This window comes from Sarcophilus harrisii, chromosome 2, assembly GCF_902635505.1.
Source record: "Sarcophilus harrisii chromosome 2, mSarHar1.11, whole genome shotgun sequence".
In the NCBI taxonomy this organism is placed as follows: Eukaryota; Metazoa; Chordata; class Mammalia; order Dasyuromorphia; family Dasyuridae; genus Sarcophilus; species Sarcophilus harrisii.
In genome coordinates this window covers 128,564,159-128,590,419 of record NC_045427.1, presented here as the reverse complement: position 1 = coordinate 128,590,419, position 26,261 = coordinate 128,564,159, and the positions used below count along the sequence as shown (strand labels likewise).

The 26,261-nt window shown below is 38.0% G+C and overlaps 1 protein-coding gene across 9 annotated transcripts in view; it reads left to right on the top strand.

Annotated features, from left to right (window-relative positions):
• The window catches only part of ANK1 (ankyrin 1), a 326,140-nt gene that overhangs the window by 189,249 nt on the left and 110,630 nt on the right, over positions 1-26,261 (top strand). For all 9 annotated transcript variants that reach the window (XM_031950761.1, XM_031950751.1, XM_031950759.1 and 6 more), the window contains exon 2: positions 1,807-1,908. In XM_031950761.1, coding sequence (XP_031806621.1) covers positions 1,807-1,908 — 102 coding nt within the window. The remainder of the gene's footprint in view (positions 1-1,806; positions 1,909-26,261) is intronic.

The window sequence follows — 26,261 nt, the reverse complement described above, 5'->3', positions numbered from 1 at the left end:
ATTGAATTCAAAGAATAGCTTAGTAGGCCCTATTTGACTAGAAGATTGTATAAATAAGAATCACATGAAATAAGACCAAAAAGGAATAGGATAATAAAATCCTTTAGATCTATAGAGTTAGAAGGAACCCCAAGGGGTCACCTAGCCACAATCCAATTATTTTGCAGATAGCCAGCTGAAGCTTGAGAAGGCGGGATCTGAAACTAAACATAAAATATTATGATATATTGGAAATACACAGTAAAAGACCTTAAATGCCAGGCAAAGGAGTTTGTATTTTATCCAGTAGGCAAGAGGGATAAGTATATAAGCGTTTTACTTATTTCTGTTAGCAACATGTGATTGTGTTTTGGTAGCTCTGTAAAAAATAGTTTAGCAAGGAAAAAGAATGAAAAAGGGAAACCAGTTAGAAAGTTGTTACAATAATTTTACCCATAGTAGGAATTTAATAAGTATTGTTTGAGTTGAGTTGAATATTTCAGAAAAGAGATAAAATTTATTTATTTATTCATGGCCATAATGGAGAGAAAAGTTTGATCTTCTTTGAGAATCTGGTAGGAATATAACAACAATCTAACAACTTAGAGATTCAAAAAGGAAAAACCAGATTTAATGGGTTTTTTTAGATGACTATATCTTTGATACATTGTTGTGTTTTCACACACACACACACACACACACACACATACACACACACACGAGTTATAATACCATTACAGGAATCTCTACTATCATTTCCTTTTTAAAATTACGTTACTTTGAATAGGATGGTAACATGAATTTCATTTAAAAAATGTAGCCAAAGGAATTTGAAAGACCTTTTAAGTAATTAGAGTGATATGATAATAAATTCTTAGCATCCCAAGAGTTGAAAACAATGAATCCATGCTAAGAGGAATACTTTCAAGATGATCTGGTCCTATCATATGCATAGTTAATTTGCTTTGTTTCACTTTTAATAAAGTTTTTCTACAAACAAGAATAACATTTAGTAAATTTATACTTTATGATTTTTTGTTGTTGTTGTTCAGTCATTCTTTCATCATGTCCAACTCATCATGACCCCATTTGGAATTTCCTTGGCAAAGATATTGGAGTGTTTTGCCTTTTCCTTTTCCAGTTCATTTTACAGATGAGGAAACTGAGGCAAATGGTTAATTAACTTGTGCAGGGTCATACTGATATTAAGTGTCTGGGGCCAGATTTGAGCTCAGGAAGCTAGGCTTCGAGGATTATTTTGGACAAAACATTCATTTATCAGAAGCTAACCTGATGGCCAGCCTCTCCAAACTTCAAGGGGCTGGTCCTATATCCAAAGTAACAGTGTGATCTACTCCAGGATAGGACTTTCCAGGTCTGGAGTTCATTGACTCAGCCTTTGAGAACCCAAAGCCATTCCCAAAACATGATTCAGCATTGGAGGAGGACTTTGGGGACAAACTGTGGGCGAATGATGACTCTCCCGGCTGAATGATGACTCCTATAGAATCTCTAAGAAAATGAATTGCTTCCAAGCCATCAGAAAGACTCCACTGGCTTGTTTTGACTTGTCAGTTTTGTGTTTAGCCCCTTTGGCCTGGCATTCAATGCCATCTGTCTCTCTCTATGTCAGAGGTACAGAACAGTTATTCTTCACTTGGTTCTCAGACGGGGGGGTGTCATTATTTGACCAACTTGCTCTTCTGCTCCTGGTCTCAAGGCTTATCTTGCTTTCCATCCCTTTTGCTGGGCCCGTGGGCTGTAATCTGATAGCGTTGGCAATGGGATGGATGGTGACTCACAGTTGGTCATTTTTTCCCTTTGTAGGCCGATGCTGCTACCAGTTTTCTGAGGGCAGCAAGATCAGGGAACTTGGACAAAGCTTTGGATCACCTGCGGAATGGGGTAGATATTAACACCTGTAACCAGGTAGGTAACATTTCCTTAGGGGTTCCATGTTATTTCTTCATTCTGGAGAACAGTTTTTGCCATGTCTCATTTAGGAACTGTTGGGTAAAGTACCTTAATTAACATAGTGATGGGCCAAGGATTCAAAGCCAGAGGTAGGTCCTTCCCATCAGTGTTTGCATCTTCTATACACTATTTCCCAAATACTTGAGGCTGCAGCTAAAATCAGGGGAATGCTCTGAATACTCAGCTCACATCTCCTGCCGAGACTTCTTTGAGAAGTGACATTTGGTCCCCGCTGGTGCATTTAGAAAATGATCTTTGAAAGTTAGGAGGAAGAAGAGTCTTTGAAAGATGATTAGACCACTGGTGACATTAAATCTACCATCCTGGCTAGCCACCTACCTAGGAACTGTGTTGGGATGGAAAGAAAAGAAATGAATGAATGTTTGATTTATCAGATGCTGGTAAAATTGGATTTTCCTTCAGATTGAGCATGGAGGTACTAGGGTAGCAAATTCTAGCCTTCCAGGAGCCAGGAATGAGTTGTAAGTAATTATTTCTTTGGGAGAGAGGAAGTTGGTTAATGTTACTGGATTCATATGGGCAGTGGAAGGTGAAGGATCAGCTCCCTGGCAAAAAGGATCTGGACTTCAACAGGAACAGAGAGGTGACTACTCTCAGAAAAGGGAAACAAAAGATGAGAGTTTCAGGCATGTGGCCTGAATGACCCCTGCAAAGCCAGCTGGGCAGATTCCCAGAATGCCAGACAAAGTTTCCAAGGGCAGCAGGCCACCATTTCTCCAGCTCTGTCCACTTCTTGCCTGCTCACTTTCTCTCCCCCTTCCCTCCCCCTACAAATACAGAATACAAGTACTGCTATAGGCCAGTGAACTAACTGATGTCTGATTGGGTTCTTGGATTGTTAAGGCTTCCACAAGATCCCAATCCGAGATGCATGGGGGTGAGAGAGATGTGTGATTTGGAGCTGCAAGAGAGAAGCTGCATCTGGAGTTTCACTGGTTCATAGAATTTAGAGCAAGAAAGAATCTTATAGACCATTTAGTCCAGCCTTCTCAAATTGCAGAAGAGGAAACAGATCCAGAAGAGACTCACCAGATGTTATATGGCCAGATTTTGAACCCTGATTCTCAGAATCCTAATTCAGTGAGACTTCTTTCTTCCTTGCTGCCTAGGTAGGAAAAAAAAGTCTCCTGGTTTCTTAAACTCAGCTTGCTCTCTGGACCAAGTTCCTTGATTCTCTTCCTTGTAAACAAAGTGTCTTATGACCCTAAAATTTACTGTTCACTTGTATGACTCATGTCTGATTTTTTATGATCCCATTTGGGGTTTTCTTGGGAGAGATAGTGGAGGTATTTGTCATGTCCTTCTCTAGCCCATTTTACAGATGAGGAAACTGAGGCAAATAGAATAAAGTATCTAGGGTCACACAGCTGGGAAGTGTCTAAGGACAGATTTTAATTTAAGTCTTACTGCTTCCAAGACCAGCATTCTATCTACTGTGTCACCTAGCCACTATTAAACCCCAAAATAGAATAGAATTTTATTATTATAACAGGATTACACATAGCATTAGATTCAGTATGGCACAGAGTAATAAACAGAGTGCTGCATTCGAAATAAAAAAGACCTAAATTCAAATACTGCCTCAGACATTTATCAGTTGTGTGATTCTGTGTGGTTGAGTCACTTGACCCCTCTGAGTCTCAATTTCTTCATTTGTAAAATGAGTCTGATAGATTTGATGGACAAGATAATGACTAACATTCCTCCCAACCCAAATGTGTGATTTGTAATAGAATTACATGCATGCTGTCGTTGAAACCATCAAAGTCATATGGTGAATTGTGCTGTTTTTATTCAAATCAAGAAATATTATTATGATAACATTTTTCATAAAAAGTCTCCTTTAGTCTTCATGACAACATTGTGAGGTAACCAAATGAGATAATATTTATAAGTCCCTCAGCTTAGTGTCTGGCATAGGAGATTATTAATAAATGCTTGTCCACTCCTTCTCCTCCCAAGTAGGTACACAATGATAACGACAAGTGCTTTAGTAGAGTGGAGAATTGGGCCCAAGGAAGAAGCAGGGTGCTGGTAAATGTTTAGTAATTGGCTCTCTGAAGAAAAAATAATGTCCAGATCACATATTTTTTATTCTAATTTGTATTATTACCATTTTCCCCATCACTTTTTAAAATTCTAGATAATCAACAAAGCAATAAGTGAAGCTTCACTTACAAGACATAAATGCTCATATTGAAAATTTAACAATTGATTCTTGAAAACTATGAGTTGGCTGGAGCCACCTTGGACCCAGGTCTTTTGACTTTTGCTTACCCAGTTCTCTTGTCACATCCCTCTCTGCCTACCCCTCAATTAAAAATGGAAGATTAGAAAAGTTAGAATGATTTGCCCAGGTCTACTTAGCTTTTTAGGAGCAACTAGATGGTACAGTGGATAGAGCACAAGGTCTTGAGTCAGGAAGACTCCAACACTTATTAGCTGCGTGATGCTGGGTAAGTCACTTAACTCTCTCTGCCTCGGTTTCCTCATCTGTAAAGTGATTTGGAGAAGGAAACAACAAACCCCTCCAGAATCTTTGTCAATAAAGCCCCAAATAGGGCCATGAAGAGTCAGATATGACTGAAAACAACTGAACAATTATAACATACACCCCATATTTTAAATGACAGGGTCAGAACTTGAACTGCAGACTTCCACATCCCAAATCAAATGTTTTTTTCCTTGACCCCCTGGCTACCCTACTCATTTCTATGAGATATGGGTCCCACAGTGTCAGACCCCATGAGTTGGTAAAAGAGAAACTGTTTTCCCAGACCTGCTGCTCTGACAGGAAGACTGGAGGGATGCATTCCAGGGGATGATGGAGAAGTACCATTTTGAAAATGGTGGTGGCCATGGAAGGAGCAGGCTGCTGGGTTTCACTGCAGTGCAGTCCTGCTTTAGGGGTACCAGGTCTGAGAGCGCCTCTTCTCAAGAGTCATATTTTGGTCCTCTCCAGAATTCTGTGAACAGTGGCAGAAATGGGGATGGGAGAACACTTGCCAGCTTCTAGCCAGCGCCAAGGCCATGTACTGAATTAGGGAATTCTAAGGACATCCTAGGAACATGACTCTGGAATTTGACTCTTATGAATGTGCCCTGTGGGTGCGGTTACTGTCCTGTGCTGGATCTGGCCTGTCTTCACCCCTAACTCAATAGGCGAGTATCAGGTCGCCGCACTGGCTCTTTACATGCTGAGAGCCGCAGCCACCAAGGAATTATTTACACTTTATCGACAGAACATCTCAGACCTGGCTTTGAGCCAAGAGGAACAGATAATAGGCTCTGCAAGAGACCCACAGGGACCATTTCGGTTCAATTTTGAGGCTGCCCCATTCTTTTGAGACCAATTTTACCTCCAGGGGAATAAAGAAAGGAAAACTTTAGAATCAGGGACATGATTTCTGCTGGGGAAGAAGAAGACTTTGCAGACCCCAGCAGGGGAATCTACTGCTCAATAAGCCCTCCCAATATGGGGCACTATTTGCCTGCATCTTTCTTATTGATCCACACACTGCAGTGATGGTGAGCTGCAGATAGGTTACACCTGGAAGAGAGATTTTCTATTTTGTTGGAGTTTAATTGCTGGGGCTGTAGCTTCATTTTGGGGAAGGGACAGAGAAGAGAAGAAGAGGTGAACTTTCAGCTTCATTAAGTATATTAGAATGGGATAGTGATTCATTTCATAAAAGTACATGGAGATTTATTTGTTTATTGATTTATACTTATTAGTTATCTTGGAAAGGCAGAGAACTGTTTGCCTCTCAGTATAGACTAAAAATGGGCTGTTTTCATTATTAAGAAGATGAGAAGTTCTCTCTCCAGTAATACTGAAGGACCTTCACATAATGCCATATGAGAATTGGTTAGAGAAATGGGGGTATTTAGCCTGGGTGGGAAGGAGGGAACCTGGAGTGGAGGGAAGAGGGGAAGGAGAAAGGGCAGTCACAAAGAAGAAACTGTAGACTTGATAAGAAGAGAAGTTACCTAACAATTATAACTATTCAAGAATAGAACAGGTTTCCAGGATGGTCATAGACTTAGAATTGGGAAAAAACTCATAAAGAAATTGAACTGCTACAGTGGATAAAGAACTGGGCCTGGAGTCAGGAAGACCTGAGTTCAAATCTGCCTCAGACACTTAGTATCATCATCATTATATAGTCTTTATTATGTGTCATTGTGCTAAGTACTTTAAAAATAATATTTCATTTGATTCTCACAAGAACCCTAGGAGACAAGTGCTATTATTATTTTTATTTTACATTTGAGGAAACTGAGGTAGTCAGAGGTAAGGGATGGAATGCTGAGTTCAAGGAATAGCATTTGGCCAGTTTGGCTGACACATTGTATGTGTGAAATCATATGAAATGAGTTTGGAAAGGTGGTTGTTATTTGTCCTTTGTTCTTAAAGAGGACCATGACATCAAGGAGGAGATGTCATGACTTGAAAGTGAATTGGATTTAAGTGAGAGAGGGCTGTGTAAGGTCACCTGCCTCACTTTCCCCTCCAGAGTCATTTGGGGCCAGTGGCCAGATATAGATCAAGACGACTAGAGATGGAGATGGTGGGAGACTTTGGCCTTTTTAAGGGAAGATTTTTTTTCCCAGGTCTCAGTTTGACTGAAGCAATACTCATTCAGTGATTATGGTTAGGTAAGAAGTAAGGCAAAGAATGGCCTCTTTTACCTATTAAAAATCAATCTAGAAGGAGAAATCTGTGAACCAGATTGTGGAAGACATTAGGATTATCATTAACGGTTTTAAATCATAGTTCTTCAACCTAAGTGTTAGTTTAATAGACATTTTTTCAAAGCAGAACCTTCCAAACTTCAGCAGCAGGGCCACACCCTCAAGTGGCCAATTGTATTCACACATAGCCTTTCAACCCATTTGGCTCCATAAGAGGGAGATGAGATGAGAACAGTAAAAACTTTTGCTCCTTTGGAGTTCCTGGAATTATTAATCCATCACTGAGTCTCCCTCAGGAGCTAGAGTTGTAATCCCAGGAGTGAAAAGCCCCATTATCTTAGTTTTCTGTTCTGCTTTTATAACTCTAAAAAGGTTGGCTCACTTGCCCTCCCCAAAAGAGAGGAGAGCATTCACTGTAGGCTGAGACTCTGGCAGAGTCTTTCATGTTGAAGAAGAAACATGTTCTGCTCTGACTAGAGGATCAAGCATCAGAAATAGTGAGCCTGCCTTACCACGGATAAAAAAAGATAACTTGGGGAGAAATAGATAGATGGGTAGGTTGATGGATAAATAGATCAGACATAGATAATCAGACAAAAATCAATTGGTCAGTTGATTGGATAATTAAACATGGATGCATCAACAGATAGATAAATACACGAACACAGGTATCTGTACCTCTACAGATATATAAGTACAAAGAGCAATAAGATAAAGCAGCTATTATCCTAAATGACAATAATTATGATGATGAGGATGATGATAGGAGTAGCTAGGAGGTGCAGTGGACAGAATGCTGGGTCTGAAATCACAAAGACTTATATTCCTGAGTTCAAATTTGACCCTGGGCAAGTCACTTAACTCTGTTTGCTTCGGCTTCCTCATCTGCAAGATGAGCTGCAGAAGGAAAAGAGACATGACTGAGATGACCAAACCCACCACCACCAATAAGCATTTATATAGCACCTACTTTGCACCAGGTACTGTGCTAAATACTTTACAGATACTATCTCAGCTTACAAAGATGATCCCAATTTCTTGATAAAGAAATGTTAAAACACACTTTCTCTCTCTCTCTCTCTTGCTCTCTCCCTCTCTCTCTCACTCCCTCCCTCCTTTCTTCCTTTCTTTCTCTCTCTCTCTCTCTTTCTTTCTCTCTCTCTCTCCCTCTTCCTCTCTCTCCCTCTCTCTCTCTCCCTCCCTCCCTCCTTTCTTCCTTTCTTTCTCTCTCTCTCCCTCCTTTCTCTCTCTTTGTTCTTTATTTCTCTATTTCTCTTCTATCTCTCCTTTCTTTTTCTCTCTCTTTCTCTCTTTTCTATCTCTCCTTTTTCTCTCTTATTTCTCCTTTTCTCTCTCTTTTCTTTCTCTGTCTCTCTTTCTCTCCTTTTGCTCTCTCTTTCCTTTCTCTGTCTCTGTCTCTGTCTCTGTCTCTCTATCTCTATCTCTGACTCTTTCTCTGTCTTTCCCTCCTTCTCTCCCTTTTTCTCTCTCCCTCTCTCTCTATCTCTGTCCCTCTCTCTCTCTCTCTTCTTTCTCTCTCTCCTTTCTTTCTCTCTCTGTTCTTTATTTCTCTCTCTTTCTCTTTTCTATCTCTCCTTTTTCTCTCTGTCTCTGTTTCTCTCCTTTCACTCTCTCTTTCCTTTCTCTCTCTCTGTCTTTGTCTCTCCCTCCCTCTCTCTCCCTTTCTCTATCTCTCAGTCTCTCTCCATGTTAGACAAAGTGCCTCCTACCTTTCCTTTGTTTTCCTTTGTTGTTCCATGAGTCTGGAGATCCAACCTCCTTATCTCTACCTCTTGCTCCCTTCTTTACAAGACCTTTCCTGACCATCACCATCTGGGGTTGTCAGTGTTGTGTGTTATTTTAAATATGCACATCTCTGTGCATGGGTTGTATGTCCCTCCTCCCCAATAGAATGAAAGCCCTTGAGGTCAGGGACTGTTCTGTTTGTCTGTGTTTCCCAGATCTAGCATAGTGCCTTGCATAGAAGATCGTGGGATTATGGTCTTAGTTCAAGAGGGGACTTCGAAGGCCATCTTCTCTAACCCTGTTATTTTACAGAGAAGGAGATTGAGGCCCAAAGGTTTCTAGAATAGAGAGAGACATATTGATTTATCTAAGATGATGCAAACAGTAAGAAACTGAATCAGTATAGAATTCAGATTCCCTGACTCTAAATCTTATCATTCTTTCTGTGAGCCAGATATTCCTCTCCTCTCATAGCAGGTGTTTAATAAATATTGAATTGAATTAATGAATGTTTTCAAAACACTGAAAAGATCTGCAAATTGTTTTTAAGTTCATGGTTTTTTTACAGTTTCTAGTGTTAACTCATTGTGACAAAATGGGTTCTACTGGCCAAGATCATGATAGTAACAACATATGAAGTCGAGAGTAGAGGAGCACAGAGTGAGATAGGGAAGGGGTGTTCAGATTATGTAATCCAACTACCCCATTTTATAGTGAGGAAAACGGAGGCCTACAGAGTTTAAGTGAGTAAGTCCAAGTTACCCAGGTAGCATATGTCAGAGAGAAGACTCTCCAGAAGTGTAACTTTCTGAATTATTTTGAAAGTATTTTAGAACCTTAAAAGTTTTAGAAGACATCCAATTAGTATGTGAGAAGCAACATCATTTTAATTCTTCAAAAGAGCCATGATTTCATCAACTTGGTCACTCCTCTAGCATTTCCATCAGAGGCAGCTAGGTAATGCAATATATGAACCACTAACTCTAGAATCAGACAGGCCTGAGTTTAAATTCAGCCTCAGCAACAAACTGTGTGATCCTGGGTAAGTCACTTAGCTTCTGCCTCAGTTTCCTGAACTGCAAAATGGGGTTCACACTTGCACTTACATCCCAGGGTTGCTGTGAGGATTAAATGAGACAATAGATGGAAGGTGCCTGACACATTAGTAGAAGATACTTACTTAATAAATACTTTTTTCCTTCTATTTTTCTTCCTTCTTTTCTTATGCCTTTTCTTCCTTCCTTCCTTCCTTCTCTTTTTACATCTTTTCTTCTTTTCTTCCTTCCATGCAGATAGCAGCACTTCAATGTTTTAGTAGGTGGTCTACATGAGATACTGAGAACAAAAGACTTCCTCACCTGGTGACCCACCTCCAGGTGATAAGCATTTCTGCATTTGACTCAGCACAGACATGTACATGGTCCATGGCCAGGCTTGTAATTCAAAGGGCCCTCCAGCTCAGATTAACTTGGCAGGCCTTTAAGACCCCATTCTCATGAGTAGGATTTTAATGGAAAGAGGCCATCTTTCCCCCCCCCCCCACCCCCGCTCAGCCCTGTCAAAGCCACAAATTTGTTTACATTTAACATGTAGATTTTTGTGGTGTTTCTAATAAATGGAAGGGCTTTAACAGTAAGTTTCCCAGAATCGGACATTTATCAGCTAGAAAGATGTGAGGTCTGCTGGCGAGGGTTTGTTGTGTAATGTTTGCTACTCTTCCAAGTCAAAGAATCTTAGACCCAGAAAAGACATTAGAAGCTCCTGTTTATAGATGAAATAGAAAGAGTGGCAATGGTGCTGCCTGAATTAAAGTCACACACAAGTCATCTAACTCTCCCTTAGTTTCTTCCCCTGTAAAAAGAAAAAGTTGGACTAGGATCAGATTGAGAAGGGGAAATTGCTGTAATAATGGTCATTAAGTCCAGCCTCCTTTTGTTACAGAACCTCATTCTACCAATGAGGAAACTGGATTTCAGGCAAGCCAATAAAGTGAATTGTTACAGCTGGGAAGGATCGGAGGTGGGACACAAGTCCAGGTTTTCTTGATTCCAGGTGCTACTTACTTTGCAATATGGCCTCTGAGCATCCTTCATCTCTAGATACATGAACCTATTCCCCCATTTTACAGAAGAGGAAACTGAGACCCAGAGAAGTTACTTTTGTCTATTAAGGAAGCCTTTTGACTTTAGGTATCAGAAGAAAGGTTTCTGGAGACAAGAATAAAGTTCTTACCTCCTTTACCTCAACACACACACATTTACACTTGTATAGGACAGAGCAATCAAAAAGCATCTTCCATCATGTTATTTTAATTGCTCCAACAATCTTAGATGGGCTTTGCGAGTGATTGTTATCCTCGCTTTGCAGTTAAGGAACCTGTGCCTCAGAGAGATGAACTGTTTTACATAAAGTCACACAGTTCATTGCTCTGGAGAGGGTCATGGCTTTACAAAGGCCATCTAAACTCCTTAATTGTACAGATTAAAAAAAACTGAGGCTAGAGTGTTAGGTGACTTAGGTTAAGTGTCAGCAGCAGAATTTGAATCCTCCTTTTCAGAATCCAAATTTGGTGTGCTTTCTACTCCACGACATTAATCAGCATGCATATTTTATTTGATTCAACAAACATTCTCAAGCACCGACTATAAGCAGTATAGGAGACCTGCCCATCTGGTATGATGACTGGAGGACTGATCTCAGAGTAAGACAAATTCACTCTCTACTATTTGTGGGTCCTGGCTGCAAGAACTTGGAGCAAGGCACATAACTTCTTAGAGCCAACTCTCTAAAAGGAAGAATAGTCACAGATTCGCATTCGGAGAGGGGATTTTCTCATTCAGAGCCCCACATAATAAAGAAGTTTGGTTCTGAATCCCCTCAAAAATATGTGAAGCATAAAAATCTAAAGATCTGCACTTGTGAAGCTTTTATTCTTCTGAGAGATATATCATGTATAACATCTATAATGTTATATAAAGTATTTCAAGACAGGGGAGAGTTAATATCTAGAGAGACTCAGAAAAGGTCTTGCATAAGAAGTAGCATCTGAGATATAGGACTTTCTTGTTTTTAGTGAATGATTTTTATCCTTCCCTGTCATCATTTTGTTTCTTTAAGCCTATTAAGATAGGGGACTGAGACTAAAAATGGGAGCAGAATAAATGGATATTTGTCCTTTGAAAAAATAAAATTCAGGTCCCTCCCACTATTCTACCTGAGAGGGAGTGTGTGTGTGTGTGTGTGTGCGTGTGCACACACACACACATATGTATATATATGTATGTATGTATGATATATCTACAGATATATATGTATATATGCACACAAATACATAAACACATATGTATATACATATATAAACATACACATATATACATATAGATATATATGTATGTGTGCATTGTATAATATATAATATACAGACAGACAGACCCTCTGTCTGTCCATCTGTGTCTCTTTTTCACACACACACACACACACACACACTGCTTTTTCATTGTTTCTATTTTCATTTATCCCACTGAAGAAGTGCTAAACTCAGGAATGTTGTGAGCCTCAAATGAGATAATAGTTATAAAGTACTTTGAAAATTTTAAAGGATTATACAAGTGCCAGTCATCATCATCATTATTATTATTAGTTCCAGTCTAGTGAGATTTCATTCCCTGAGCCTTCTATTGTATCCCTGCTGACCTCACACAATGTTTATGGAGCAATACAGGGATTTGCTGATAAATATTTAAGAATGGGGTCTCCAGAAGAAAAATGGATGCACACAAATTTTATCATTTAACTGTATTGTTAACACCTTCTTAAGTCTAGACAATTGATAAAAATAAATGAAGTACTTATTTATAGTGATATAATTTCTGAAGTATAAATGCTCACACTGAAAATTTAACAATCCTGTGGAAACCAAAGAGATTTTAGAGACAATCTGATCTCACTCCATAGTTTAATAGATGAAGAAACTGAAGCTAGATATATTAAGGGACTTGGTCAAGACTTATTATTCGAACCCAGATCTGCTGACTCCAAATCCAGGGTCCTATCCAGCCTATTATGTCTGCATTTCAGTGATGTACTTGGCCTCCTCCATCCACCCAAAAGGAACATTAATTCCTTTAAGGGTCTAACAAGTCCCTGCTCATTTTCTTTTCACTTTAAATTGCCGCATTGGGTCATGCTTGCATAGTGTCAGAGGGAGATGAGAAGAGGGGATATTAAGCCTTCCCTGCTGATAAAGCCAGAGATATTTGGGCAAAAGTGATCCCTTAAGACCAGTAGCTGAATATATGCATCCGTGTTTATTCTTGCACTCTCCTCTAATGTGCTTCATTGCCATTTATTCATAACCTTTCGAAATAGAAATTAATGAAAAAGGTGGAATTTGGCCTTTCAGAGATCTTCTTGCCCCAGTTTCTCTTGAATAGGAAACATTTCTTTCCCTTTTTTGTATCTTAACAGGAAACATGATGTTTAAGGCTCATTTTGCTAATTATAATTCTGTAGACACGATTATTCCTATTTGTGCCTTAAAAAGTGACTTAATTTATAGGAATTTGGAAGCTCAAAGTTGGAAGAGATATCAGAGATCATCTAATCCAATTCTACCTGAATAGAAATATCCTTTTCCACACTAACTTCATTTCACTATTCTTCAGAGGTTTCTTTATCAGTAAAATGAAAGACTCAGATTTGATTGCCTCTGAGATACTGTTCTAATGTATGATCCTATGATCCCTTGTCTGATATGGTATATAGTAGAGATTACATTCATGAGTTGAATCAGAAGGCCACCAAGATCCCTTTGACCTTCCCAATTCTGTGATTTTCTGAAAATCTGTGAAAAACACAAACTCTTGTGTAAGCACGTCTTCCTTATCCTGTACTGGTTCAATGGAAATCAGTTGACAGACTTTACAATTATACCTGCTACATTTCATTTTTTATCTGATTTGGCCCATAATTCTAACATGCTGGCATTTTTTAAAACACCAATTCTATCATCCAGTGTAAGAGCTATTTCTCCCAGTTTTGTGTCAACCAAAGTACAGTTGTTTCTTATAAGATGTATTCATTGATCTACCACATTGAAGAATGATGGTTTACATTTGTATATGAACTTGTCCTTTACAAAGTGCTTCTGTATATATTATCTCATGTTATCCATGGAACAACTTTCATGCATAGAATTGATATTTTTATTTTCCTCATTTCACAGATGAGGAGCTTAAGGCCTAGAAAAGTGAAATAAGTTCCCCAACATATGAATTCATTTCATCCAAGTCCTCTACAATCTGCTTTATCCTTTCCAGCTTTATCTTACATCACTCCTATTCATGAGTGCTGTGTATACACAAACCAGACTTTTTTTTTTTATTTCTTCTACATACCTAGCATTTTCCCATTTCCAAGTTTTTGTTAATGTCACTCACTCAAAGCTTTTAAGACCTGGGTCAAATGCTACCTCTCAGAGAAGCCTTTCCTGATCTCCAGAGGGGAAAATGATCTTTTCATCTTCCAAGCTCATATAATAGTTTATAAATAGGTACTTATCACATTCTTGTCTGCTTTGTGGCTATTGTATATTGTTGCATAGTACTACATATTTTTGTTTTTGTAGAGGTTGTGTCTTATCAAAGTTTTGTATGTACCCAGTAGACATTTAAGAGATGGTTGTCAAAGAATGAATGAATATGAATTGGAATTTGCACCTACAATAGTAGTCTCCAGGAGAATATATCCTATTTCATTGTTTAATTACTGTAAATTTTAATATGAAAGTGCCTTCAATATGTGAGAGACAGGATGTATGTGTATGTATGTGTGTTTGTGAGAGCCAGAGATAGAGAGAGACAGATACAGAGAGGAAAAAGAAAACAAGAGAGCAGAAAGGAGTAAGAGATACAGTATTTATGGGGAATAAACTTGGTTTAGGACTCATTGCCACTTTAATGCACTGACCTTTAAATTTAATTTACAAATCTCCAAATTATGAATATACATATGAGATTTATGTTTGATCATGGATTCTTTGGTTAATGTCAACTATTTCCTAAGAGCTCTGTTTTGATTAGAATTATAAAGATAGAAAGGACCCTCGAATTTAGAATGTCAGATCTGGAAGGGGCCGAATAATATGGGATGTCAGCACTAGATTAAAAAAAAAATTAGAAAATATATTGTCAGCTCTGGAATGGATCTTTGAATATAAATTGTTGAGACTGAAATGAAGCTTGTAATAAAGAATATCTGAATTGAAAGAGACTTTAGAAATAATCTAATCCAATCACTTTATGGAAAAGGAAGCTGAGTGATTTCCTCAAGGTCACATAGCAAATTTGAGGAACTAAGACAAAGATTCCAGTCTTTCATCCTCTCCCCAACTTACTCCTATAATAGAAGTTCTTAGCCTGGAGTTAGTTTCCTTTATTTATTTTTTTTTTTTTTAGTAATTACATTTCAATATGATTGATTTCCTATGTAAACCTGTGTGTTTATTTTGTGAATTTAAAAACATTATTCTGAAAAGGGATCCATAAGTTTCACTAAACTGCCAAACCAAGCCCATGAAAACCCAAACAGTTAAGAATATTTATTCCAGAACTTTACTTGAGTGAGCAGAAGACACTCAAGTCTCTCAGACAAAATAAAGATAAGCTGATATAGCCCCATGGGGATTTGCCGAAAGACTTGAATGTTGTCCAATTTGACTAATATTTATTGAGCACTTACTTCATGCAATGCACTAAGCTACATTTTGGGAATACAGAAATGCAAATGACATAGTCCCTGCCCTCTTGGAGTTTATATTCTTTTAGAAGGATAAAATGTAAAGACACAGGTTCTTTCTTAAGATTTAAAAGAAACACTATCATTGACAAGATGTGATAGATATGAGCATTCTGGTGCCAACAAGTTTGAGTGAGCCTGAGTGTCTTAGAAGGTAAATTTGTTATGAATTGGAAGTGATATATATATCTTCTCATAGATGATATCTAAGCTTCCTTGGAAACCTTATTCAGGATGCTTTGAGTGTCTCTCTTGATGTTGATGGTTCTAAAGCACCTGCTCCTCTCATTGCCTTCCTAGAATAGACGGCATCAGCACGTACAACAATCTTTTCAAGCCAAAAGATGCTATTCTTATACACAGGAGACTAAACTATGAACTTCTGCTCAGTTTTCAGTGAGATGTCATCACCAGAACTGGGCAGTGTCTCCTATAGGAAAGCAAAAGACATGAGGATTCTCTTTCCAATAATCAAGTCTCCTGAATCCCATTCCTAGTACTTCTGCTACATTGTACTATATGGCTTCTGAAGGTCCATTTTATCTGCATTATTACCAAAATGGTATTGATTTACCAAAAGCATACTAGAAATACCTTTGCCAACTTGACCCATCTTACTTTTTTTCCTGTTTAATAGTATTTTGTTTTTCTAATGTATGCAAAAATAGTTTTCAACATTCACCCTTATAAAATTTTGTGCTCCAAATTTTTCTCCTTCCCTCCCTCCCAACTCCTTCTGAAGACAGCAAGCAATCCAACATAGGTTAAACAGCTACAATTCCTTTAAACATATTTCCATATTCATCATGCAAGAAAAATCAGATCAAAAAGTACAAGGAAAAAACACAAGAAAGAAAAAAAAAAGCAAACAACAACCAAAAAACAAAAGTGAAAGCACTATGCTTTGATCCACCTTCAGTCTCTAGAGTTCTCTGGATATGGTTGGCTCTTTCCATCATAAGTCTCTTGAACTTGGCCTGAATCACCTCATTGTTAGAAAAGGCAGTTCCATCGCATAATCTTGTTGCTGTGTATAATGTTCTCTTGGTTCTGCTCACCTCACTCAGTATCAGTTCATGTAAGTTTCTCCAGGCTTTTCTGAAATCAGCCTATTTGCCATTTCTTATAGAACAATAATATTCCATTACATTCACATACCATATCTTATTCAGCCAATTTCCAACTGAGGGACATCCGTATGAGTTCCACCTATGTTACCTTTTTACATACACATTACTCTCTGAAAGTAGAAACTATCTTTCTCACTTGTATTTGTATCTCCAGCACTTATCACAGGGACCTGGTACATTGAAAGCACTAGATGCTATTTATCTATCATCTATCTAGCTACCTACCTATCCACTTATCCCCAGCTGCAGCACCTTCCTCCCCAAATCACTTTGTATCTGTTTTCTCTCTACCTATCTATCCACCTGCTATCCCCCCTGGGTAGATTGTAAGCTTCCTTGAGGGTAGGGAGAGACTCTTACTTTCCATTTTTATATCACTAGTATGTCTAGAATAATGACATAGAAGATGCCTAATAAATACATGCCTGATTGCTGCCAGGCTTTTTATGGTCCCTGGAAATATTCTTAGCAGCTGTACTTCATTTCAGAGCCCCTTTCGTTCATTAACTTGAGCTGCCATTTCTCCCCCTCAAGCCAGGCTCCCAAGGGGTCTACAAACCCTTGCAATTGATTTATTGCTGAACCACACTGATTTCCCAAAGCATGGAAACTGTTGCTAGTTTCATGAGATTAAGAAATAAAGAGAAGGTGATATGAGGTTGATTCATCTCCTTGCAATGCGCTGAAAATGTTTTTTGTGGTCTTAAAAAAAAAAGATAATGAAAAGGATTTGCCAGTTTTTTTCCTCTCCTCTTGAATATCTAGTAAACCACAAATCTAGCAAACTGCCTCAGTAAAAGAGCTAAATTTGGATTTCAGTAAAAGAAAATGGAGCAAATGCAAAGATCTAATCTTGCTCCTTTTTATTGGTGTCAGCTTCATTCAAGTTTGAGGGAGTTTGAGTTTAGCTCTCTGCTTCTTCCTCTGATTTTATCTTGTTTCTTCCCACCACAGGAGACAGGTTTGAGGAGATAAAATATGGTTATCCACTGGGGTTAAGGTAGTTATTACAGCTTTGTCTGGTTTCTGATTCATTAGGTTTCAAGATCATATATATCTTCAACTGACTGTTACCATTGAAAAATCTCTGTAGGGGCAACTAGATGACAAAGTGAATAGAGTACAGCGTTTGGAATCAAAAAGATTTATCTTCCTGAGTTCAAGTGTGGTCTCTGACACCAGCTGGGTGACCCTGAGCAAATCACTTAACCCTGTTTGCCTCAGTTTCCTCATCTGTAAAACAATCTGGAGAAGGAAATGGCAAGCTACTCCAATATTTTTACCAGGAAAATCCCAAATAGGGTCATGAAGATTTGGACACCACTAACAAACAACTGAACAACAACAAATCTTGGTAGAGTTATAAAATATCCAGGTAGGAAGAGATTAAAGACTGGGGAGACGATGCAAAATAAAGCTTTGACCTCCAGGAAAGGTTTCTTACACAGATTGGTTTCTCTGCTGGGCTTGTGTTTTCTAAAAATCTCAACTAGGTTATGTCATCATGGTTCAATGGCACTTTGCAGTTTCCATCATGGGGAATATCAGACCTATGGAAAAGGTCCAACTTCACATGGCCTGTATGTCATAAAGAGGGTTGTGTATGGTTGGGCCCATCCCACAGGCCCTGTATTCTTACACATGTAGAGACCTTGACATGCCATCTGAGCTCCATAGCCAGCATCTTTATCAATATTTTCACCTTCTTCATCAACCCTACCCTTTGTTGCTTCTTTTTTTTTCTTAACATCCAGACATCTAATTTCATTAGTAGAGATAATCTCTTTGGTTGAAGCTCTCTCCATGGATGAATATCAGTGACCAATTTATAGTTTTATTATAATGATATAGTAATTTGTAGTCACAGACAGTTGCTTAGGATACTGAGAGATTCAATAATTTGTCCATAGCCACATGGCTTAACCTGGATCAAAGGCAAAACTTAAATCTAAGTCTTCTTGACTCCTAAGGGTAGCCCTCTGTTTATTTCCTGATATAAATTTCCAATTGAGTAAAATTTAGTGTTTAAAATATGGGAAAGTTCTTTGGATGATTTTGATTCTGTTCTGTTGCTGACTTCTAGCAAGAGGCCTTCTTACTTAACCTTCTTTGGTTTTTCCTTTCAATTCTCTTTCCTTTTTTCCTTCTCTAACCTCTCTTACTTCTTTTCCTTTTCTTCCCATCTGATCACTTCCTTTTTTCCCTCTCTTCATTTTTTCATCTTCTCTACATTAAAAAATCCATAAGTAATATGTTGAATGGGCAAGTGATAATTTGAATTGCCTCAGACAATGGAGACTCAGGAAAGACCTTACCCTAAAAAAGTCAAGGTCTCCCATTGCATCCGGGGCCATCACCAGTCTTCTTGGTTCACATTTTGTCATTGGACTTTGATGACTCTGGAGGAGACAGTGAGGCTGATGACTTTGTGCAGCTCTACTTCACTTAAATCCAATTTACAGCAAGTCAAGATATTAACACTGTATGTCATTGGTCCTCTTTAAGAATGAATGATGAACAAGAGATTTATATGAAAAGATATTAGGGTTAGGGATGAAGCTAAGTTTGTTTCTTTTCTCCTTTTCAGTCCTTGACTAAATATATTCTTTGTTCTGTTTTGGACTGCAAACCCACAAACACATAAAATTTATTTCTATCTAAAATATTGCATTAATAACTCCTTCCAATATTGTTCCCATCTCTGAAAGCACACACACAAAAATGAGTTTTTCAGTTTGTTTGAGTGCTGTTTTTTAACTGAGAGTCATAATGGTATTGTGAAATAAACCCTGAACCCTGAATTAGGAGGCTTAAATTTTCATGCTGGCTTTCCACTCACTAGTGGTGTGTCTTTGGGCAAATTAAATCTCTATTTGATAGCTATCTCTCATTACTGATGACTACCAATACTTTGTCTCATTACTAATAGATGAGGGGAGGTCTTCAGAAACATAACTTAGAGAAAAGTCTAAGGAAACATCTTGCCAAATTCACTAATTAATGGCTCAACTATCTCAGGTACAATCCTGGTATCTCTCTAGCTTCTCACAGACATAAAAAAAAAAATCAGTGAAATACTTGCAAAGGCATACAGAAGATGGGACAAGTACCTTAGACCAGGAACAGCACACACATATCACTTAGTTTCATAAGTGTCGGGGCTCATAATCAGATTCTGTAAGGAAAGAGTTCCTTGGGATGTTTAATGCTGTAAGAATACCCTTATATTCAAATATCCCTCATATACCATACTGCAAAAATCCTCTCAGTTTACTAGGGGTCTCCTGGTATCAGAGGTAGCCAACAAGATCAAAGGCTTTCTCATCTGTTTTTATAGTCTGGTCTGTGTTTGTAGCTGCCACTCCAGCCAAAATAGTGTGGGCAGTCAAGTCAAATTGATAAGCTAAGTACTAAGCACTGGAGATACAAAGATAGACAAAGATCAAACAAACAAACAAAACCCAAAGTAAACAAAACGAAACTTTGTCTTTCTGACTGTGAGCTGTGAAGGGGCTTAGGGATTAGTTATCTTTGATGAATATGGGCCAAAGCCCCTGGTGTTCTGTGCCATGGCTAAGGACCCAGCTGTAGTCATTATGGTATTGCCCTGGACTCTATCCAACACAAGGATCAACACTCTAGCCATTATCACTGATACTCTCCAAATCTTTCTCATGGAAAAAAAAAGGTGACAGTAGCATGTCTATACTCACAGTATAGAATGCCATCTCCAAAAGCAACCTTACAGATTATCTAGTGCTGTCTGTTTTTTTCACAAAATGAGAAACTGAGGTAGAAAAAAAGGCAAGTGGATTGCCTAGAGTCACATGTAATGTTACTGTAGACTAGAATCTAGGACTCCTTACACCCAGTTCAAAACTTAATAATATATGCAGAAGCACTTTTTACAGCATCTTATTATTGTTGCCATCTTGTTCTTCTCATGGCTTAGATTGTTATTTATTATTTTAGATAGCTATTATTAATATTGATCATCATCATGTCTATGATATTTATCATACCCTGAGTGATATTATTGTAGCTGTTATGTATAATGATTTCTTCTAAGATGATTTCATATAAAATGATTCGTTTCTCTCTCTGAATTCCTTAAATTTGTCAGTTTTTACAGTATGATAATATTCCATTCATATGCCCACAGTTTCATCAGTTATTTCCCAACTAATAAGTACCATTTTGTTCCAATTTTTTGCATCACAGAGTGATTGCTGTGAATATTTTATTCTGTATAGAATCTTTCTTTCAGTTGTTGACCTCTTTAAGGTACATGCTCAGGTATGAGATCATCTAATCAAAAAGTATAATTAGTTTAGCAAGTTTTGTCCTATAGTTCCAAATTGTGTTCCAGAATGGTTAGCCCAATTCACAACATTGTCAACAATGAATTTGTGTCTCTATTTGTCCATAGCTCCTTCAGCATTGTCTACTGAAAGCTATTTTAATAAGAGGTACTTTTGGTCCAGGCTTATGTATTGATATCTCTTGAGATCACCTGAAAAGGTTTTGATTGAAAGGCCAGAAGGCTATGAGGAGAATGATTATGAGGTTGGATATATTTCTAAAACAGTTAATGCTGGCTCTGGCTGCAGTTTGGTATTTCAAAGACTTTTCTATGTTCTGTTAGGGTCATGATTCTTGTCCATCAAAAAGAGCTACTTTCCGTTTAAAGGGACCAGAGTTAAATTTCCTCTATTATATCTATCACATTTGTACTTTTGAAAATCAGCTAATATAATTGGGGGCAATCAGAGGAACTAAACAGAGGAATAATTTACTGAGAACAAATGTCTGAAATAGCATATTTTGCCAATGTTATTTCTCACAGTTGATACAGGAAAATACTACGAATTAAATCATTCAGACTGAATGAGGTTTATTGTTTTTTCCCCCTTGCAAATGTTAAAGGAAAACAGCCTGACTGAGCTCTTCTCCCCACCTTCCATCAGACAGATTGCTTCTCAGAAATGATGTCTTACCTGAAAAAAAGTGCAAAGGCAGATGACAGATCCCAGGTGTTCCTGGCAGGAATATTTTTTTTCTCATTCAACAAGCATTTATTAATTCATGAAATAGAAATTGAGCTGATGATAATAGCTAGCATTACCATCCTATTTGCAAAATATTTTATTTACATTTGATCCTCACAACAACCCAGGAATGTAGGCACTATTATTATCCCCATTTTATAGATGAGGAAACTGAGACAACAGATAAATGAATATTTTTTCTATAGTTATTTCCAGAAGTTTTTTTTTTTTACTATTTCTAGTGCTATGTAATATCAGGTCATATGGGGCCCAGTGGACTCAGGAGATTCTCTTTAGGAGATCTGTTGGAAAATGAATCAGATAACTGATATCCTCTCTAAAGAGAGACAAACAGTATTATTTCAAATTAACCACCAGGAGTAGCTAATGCTTAACTCCTGGACTTCTAATTTAGCCATAATATTCACTCTCACCAATTCTCTGAACCCTATTGGCTATTTTGAGGAAGAAATAGGTGATTTATTTTTCTCTACCCAATTCCCCTGGCAGGTTGTCTGCATGTCAGCAGCAAGAGGAGTTACTCAGCAGGTTTGGTCAGAGTTTTAGACTCTATTTGCTGAAAGGAAGAAGAAGAATTCTAAACCTCATCCATACTTCTTCAATTGCTCTGATCAGATCTGCCAAGGTGAAATTGAAGTCAGTGTCTGCTCACTGACATGTTTCATAGTCATGTCCACAGATGTTACAGAGAGATTTGCCCTTCTAATTCTTCCTTGTTTTAAACAGTAAAGTATCTACCTAAAAAAGGGGAAATGTAGGAATAAATGTAATATTTACAATTAGAAAATTCTTAGAGATGAACTGTCTTCCTTAGTCTAACTTTATTGTGTGTGCATTAAGGTTTATTTTTGTTGTGTAGAAAATTTTACTAATCCAGTAGAGGAGAAAAATCTTCCAACTCATTATTTCAACCACTTTGTGATGGCACTGTAATTGTGTCTAAATCTCTATCGTCTAGTAAATAGGCTGATCAGCAGGAAAGATACTTATTATTGTGGGGGCAGCTGGGTGGTGCAGTGGATAGAACATCATCCCTGAAATCATGAAGACCTGAGTTCAAATTTGACCTCAGACACTTAACACTTCCTAACTGTGTGACTCTGGGCAAGTCACTTAACCCCAATTGCCTCAGGGGAAAAAAACTACTGTGTGCAAACTACTATGCACTAGGGATACAACAATGAAATAAAACATAAATCCTGCTTTCGAAAAGTCCATAATATAATTATAATAGCATAGAAGCCAAAAAGAGAAGGATGAAAAGCAAACTATATATATATATATATATATATATATATATATATATATATATATATATATATATGTTTATGAGTGATAATTGAATTATGGTTTGATAATTATGGATTATGGATAATATGCTACAATTTCTAAACTATAACTAAGGTGAGGTGATCATGGTTTTTCTCCAGGGTGCCAAGATGTAAAGGGTTCTGATAGCATGTATACTCTTTCAGCAAGTGGAAACTATTGAATTTAGCACCTACGTAGCAAGAATACTTAGGTAAGATAGGAGTAATTTCCTTCCTGACACTCATACACACATCAAATCAGCTGCTCCCTGGCCAGATATATTTTGCTCCCTCTTCAGCCATAGATTTTTATCCTAAGGTCTCTTTTCCTAAGGGGATTTGAACCTTGAGGTTTAAGGTCTCTATACCCTCCACATGAGATTTGTATTTAAAAAATAATTCAAGAGAACCTTTTGTGTTTCTTGTCCCTGAGGGCTAGATTTGCTAGTTAGGGCTCTAGATGAGGAATGGGAATGAAAGAGGGATCACTTCTAGCTGGGGACAGAGGAAAGCATTGTAGGATCTTGTGTGACTCTGGGCAAGTCACTGAATCTGTTTGCCTATTTCTTCAATTATAAAATGGGCATAATAACAGCACCTACATTTTTGTAAGGATCAAATGAAATAGTCACTTACAAAGTAATATTTGAAAAGTACTTAGCACTAGGATGCTTGTATATGCTTTGCATGTAGGTGCTTATTCCCTTCCCTTCCCCTCCCCTTCACAGGGCAGGTATCACCTGAACTGGACCTTGAAAGAAGGAGATTTATAAAGAAAGAGAGATGGGACAGGAGAGATTTGTCTGATACAAGCATGAGGGACAATGTACACAGAGGTCCTGAAATGGCAGAGATTGGGACAAGATTGGAAAAGAGCTAGTGGTCTTCAGCTGGAATCATAGGGAGTATTGTTAAATAAATCTGTAAAATTGTACAGCCCCCCAAGACTCCCCCAGAAAGCCACCTAACTTCCCCTCAAGGGTTGCTTAGTTGTTCAGTCCAGAAAATTTTTATTAAGTGATATTAATGCTGGGAAGACCAAGACAAAAATGAAACCATCTTCCTAGGAGCTGATTCCACTGAGGGAAGTTTAGAAAGCTAGAATATTATATGTCCATAAATAAGGAAATACAAAATAGACTGTTTGAATGATTGTAATTGGAGCCAAAATGTGGAAGGCCTTGAATGCCAAGCCAAGCCTGCTGTCTTTTCAAGGGCAGTCTGTGGGACCTCCACTAAAGCAGATGATGCCTTCTAGCTCCGGGTTCTCCAAGTGTATGCCAGGGGAGAAGAGATTTTAGCAGATTTTATCTAACTGGAAAGTCTTCAAGTACAATTCAGCAATGATTGTAAATGGCTATAATTGGAGGTCAAGCCTGACTAAGTTTGAGGAGACTCAGCACTAGAAGATGGCTACAAGATGATGAGTTTTCTGTTTTTGTTTTTGAGGAGGTGGGAGGAGAGGATGATGATTCATGAAGAACCATTTACAAAGTCACAGAGGGTTCATGATCCATCTCAGAAGAATAAACACCCACAGGCTTAAAAATCACAATTTCCTCGGGCAATTGTGAAAAGAGTTGTGAAGGGAGAGAGTGAGACTAATGACTGGGAAATCTATTAGGAGGCTATTACCATCTAACTGAGACTATTACTGAGACAAAAGCCGCTGAACATCTGCATTGCAACGTGGGATCTTAATTGGAAAGGATGGCTATCCTTTCTTCTAATGCAAGTCTTTTTGTTTTGTAATTAACAACAGATGAAACTGGGAGAGGGGGATCCTGAAAGTTTGGTTTAGGGACCGGATTTAAATGGATACCACTGCTTACCTTGCAATTAGAATTAATAGACATTGGTGCATTGATTTCTCTAGGGAACTTAGAAAGCAAGGGAATGAACTAAGCCCATGATGAATTACAAGTGTCTGTTCACATAAATGCGCTCAAGATGCCTTTGTCCATGCAATGTAATGGGGAGGCAGGGGGGTTTAGTGGAAATAGCAATTTCATACAGGCAGGAGATTTCAGGTTGAGTTCTGACTTTCATGTTTACTTGCTATGTGGGAATAGACAAGTTGTTTCATGCCTCTCTTGCCTCATCTGTAAAATAGAAACAATCATGCTCACGACTCTCTACCTCATAGGCTATTGTGGGGAAAAGTCCTTGGTAAATCTTAAAGTTTAATAGAGATGTGAATTGTTAGGGTTGTAATTAGCAATATTGGCACTCAAGGTAGCCATAAGAAATAAGCCTGGAGCAAGCAATATGAACGATAGTTTGCCTCAACTGTATTATTCCTGATGTAAAAGTAATATAAAAGAGACCTAAACATGTATAATAAATATAAATATAATATATTTATTTAATATTTATATTATATTGACATGTAATATATAATATATAAACAAACATATAATATTACATATTTCAAATGTAATAATGCAATGCCATGTGTAATATTTAATGTAATATTACATATATATCATATAATATTGCAACATAATATTAATATTAAATAAATATAATATAAAAAGACCTAGATAAAGTCAATTGACCAAAAAAAAAAAAAAATAAGGATTCATTACCATAGTGGCTTCTATGCTGCTCAAGGAGTGCATTATAGTAACTTTCCAATCCTAAAATTTGGTGTTCTGATACAAAGACTGTCTCCCAACCCTAGTTTTAACTATGAGTTGTGTTATTATCCCGGGGTCTCTCTGGGCATATATTGTTAACTATACCAGAAGGGATTTTTTAAGTGTAGGAATTTTATGAGAGTATTTGAAAATCAGCTATGATGAACATGGGAGTTATCTCGGCAAGCAGATTTCACTTGGTAAAAGAACAGCATTCTATGACCCAAGAAGCCTAGGTTCTGGTCCCTGTTGTACTCTTGTGGGCTTCAGTGTCCTACCTGTGAATTGAAAGAACAGGATTAAACCATCTCTGCATCTCTTCCATAATGTGCTGTAGCCAGAAAGTGAATCCAGGTTTCCTAATAAAGGTCTGAACATCAGTTTCTCCTGCCAAAGCAGGCGCAGTCACAGGCAAGTATCTGGGAGTGTTCTTCAATCATGCCGTGGAGCATAGTGTATAGTGGATGCCCAGCTCAGTGGCCCTGGAGGAAAATAGCAACGGCCGGTCACTAAGTCACTATTCCCCGAGGTTGCAGAGGCTGTCCTGCTTGATACAGACAGCTGCTGAAGCACTTAGGGCCCAAATGACTGCAGAAGGATTCCTGCTGGAGCATCAACTGCGGAGAACCACAGGATGCTCAGGCCAGAAGAGACCTTAGGGATTGTTCTAAATTAAACCTTTTAATTTCTAAATGAGGAGGCTGAGATCCAGAGAGGACAAATTGCTTACCCAAGTGACTGAATGTAAGAATTAGGATTCAAACCAATTCTTCCAGCTTCAAGTCTAGGGCTCTTTCCATGTCACCCACACCAGCAGAAAGGCCAGACTCACTGAGTTTAAGGGGCAAGTATATTAATTGGCTCAAAAAATCAGATTCTTAAGAGAAAGGAGGTCACACTGAT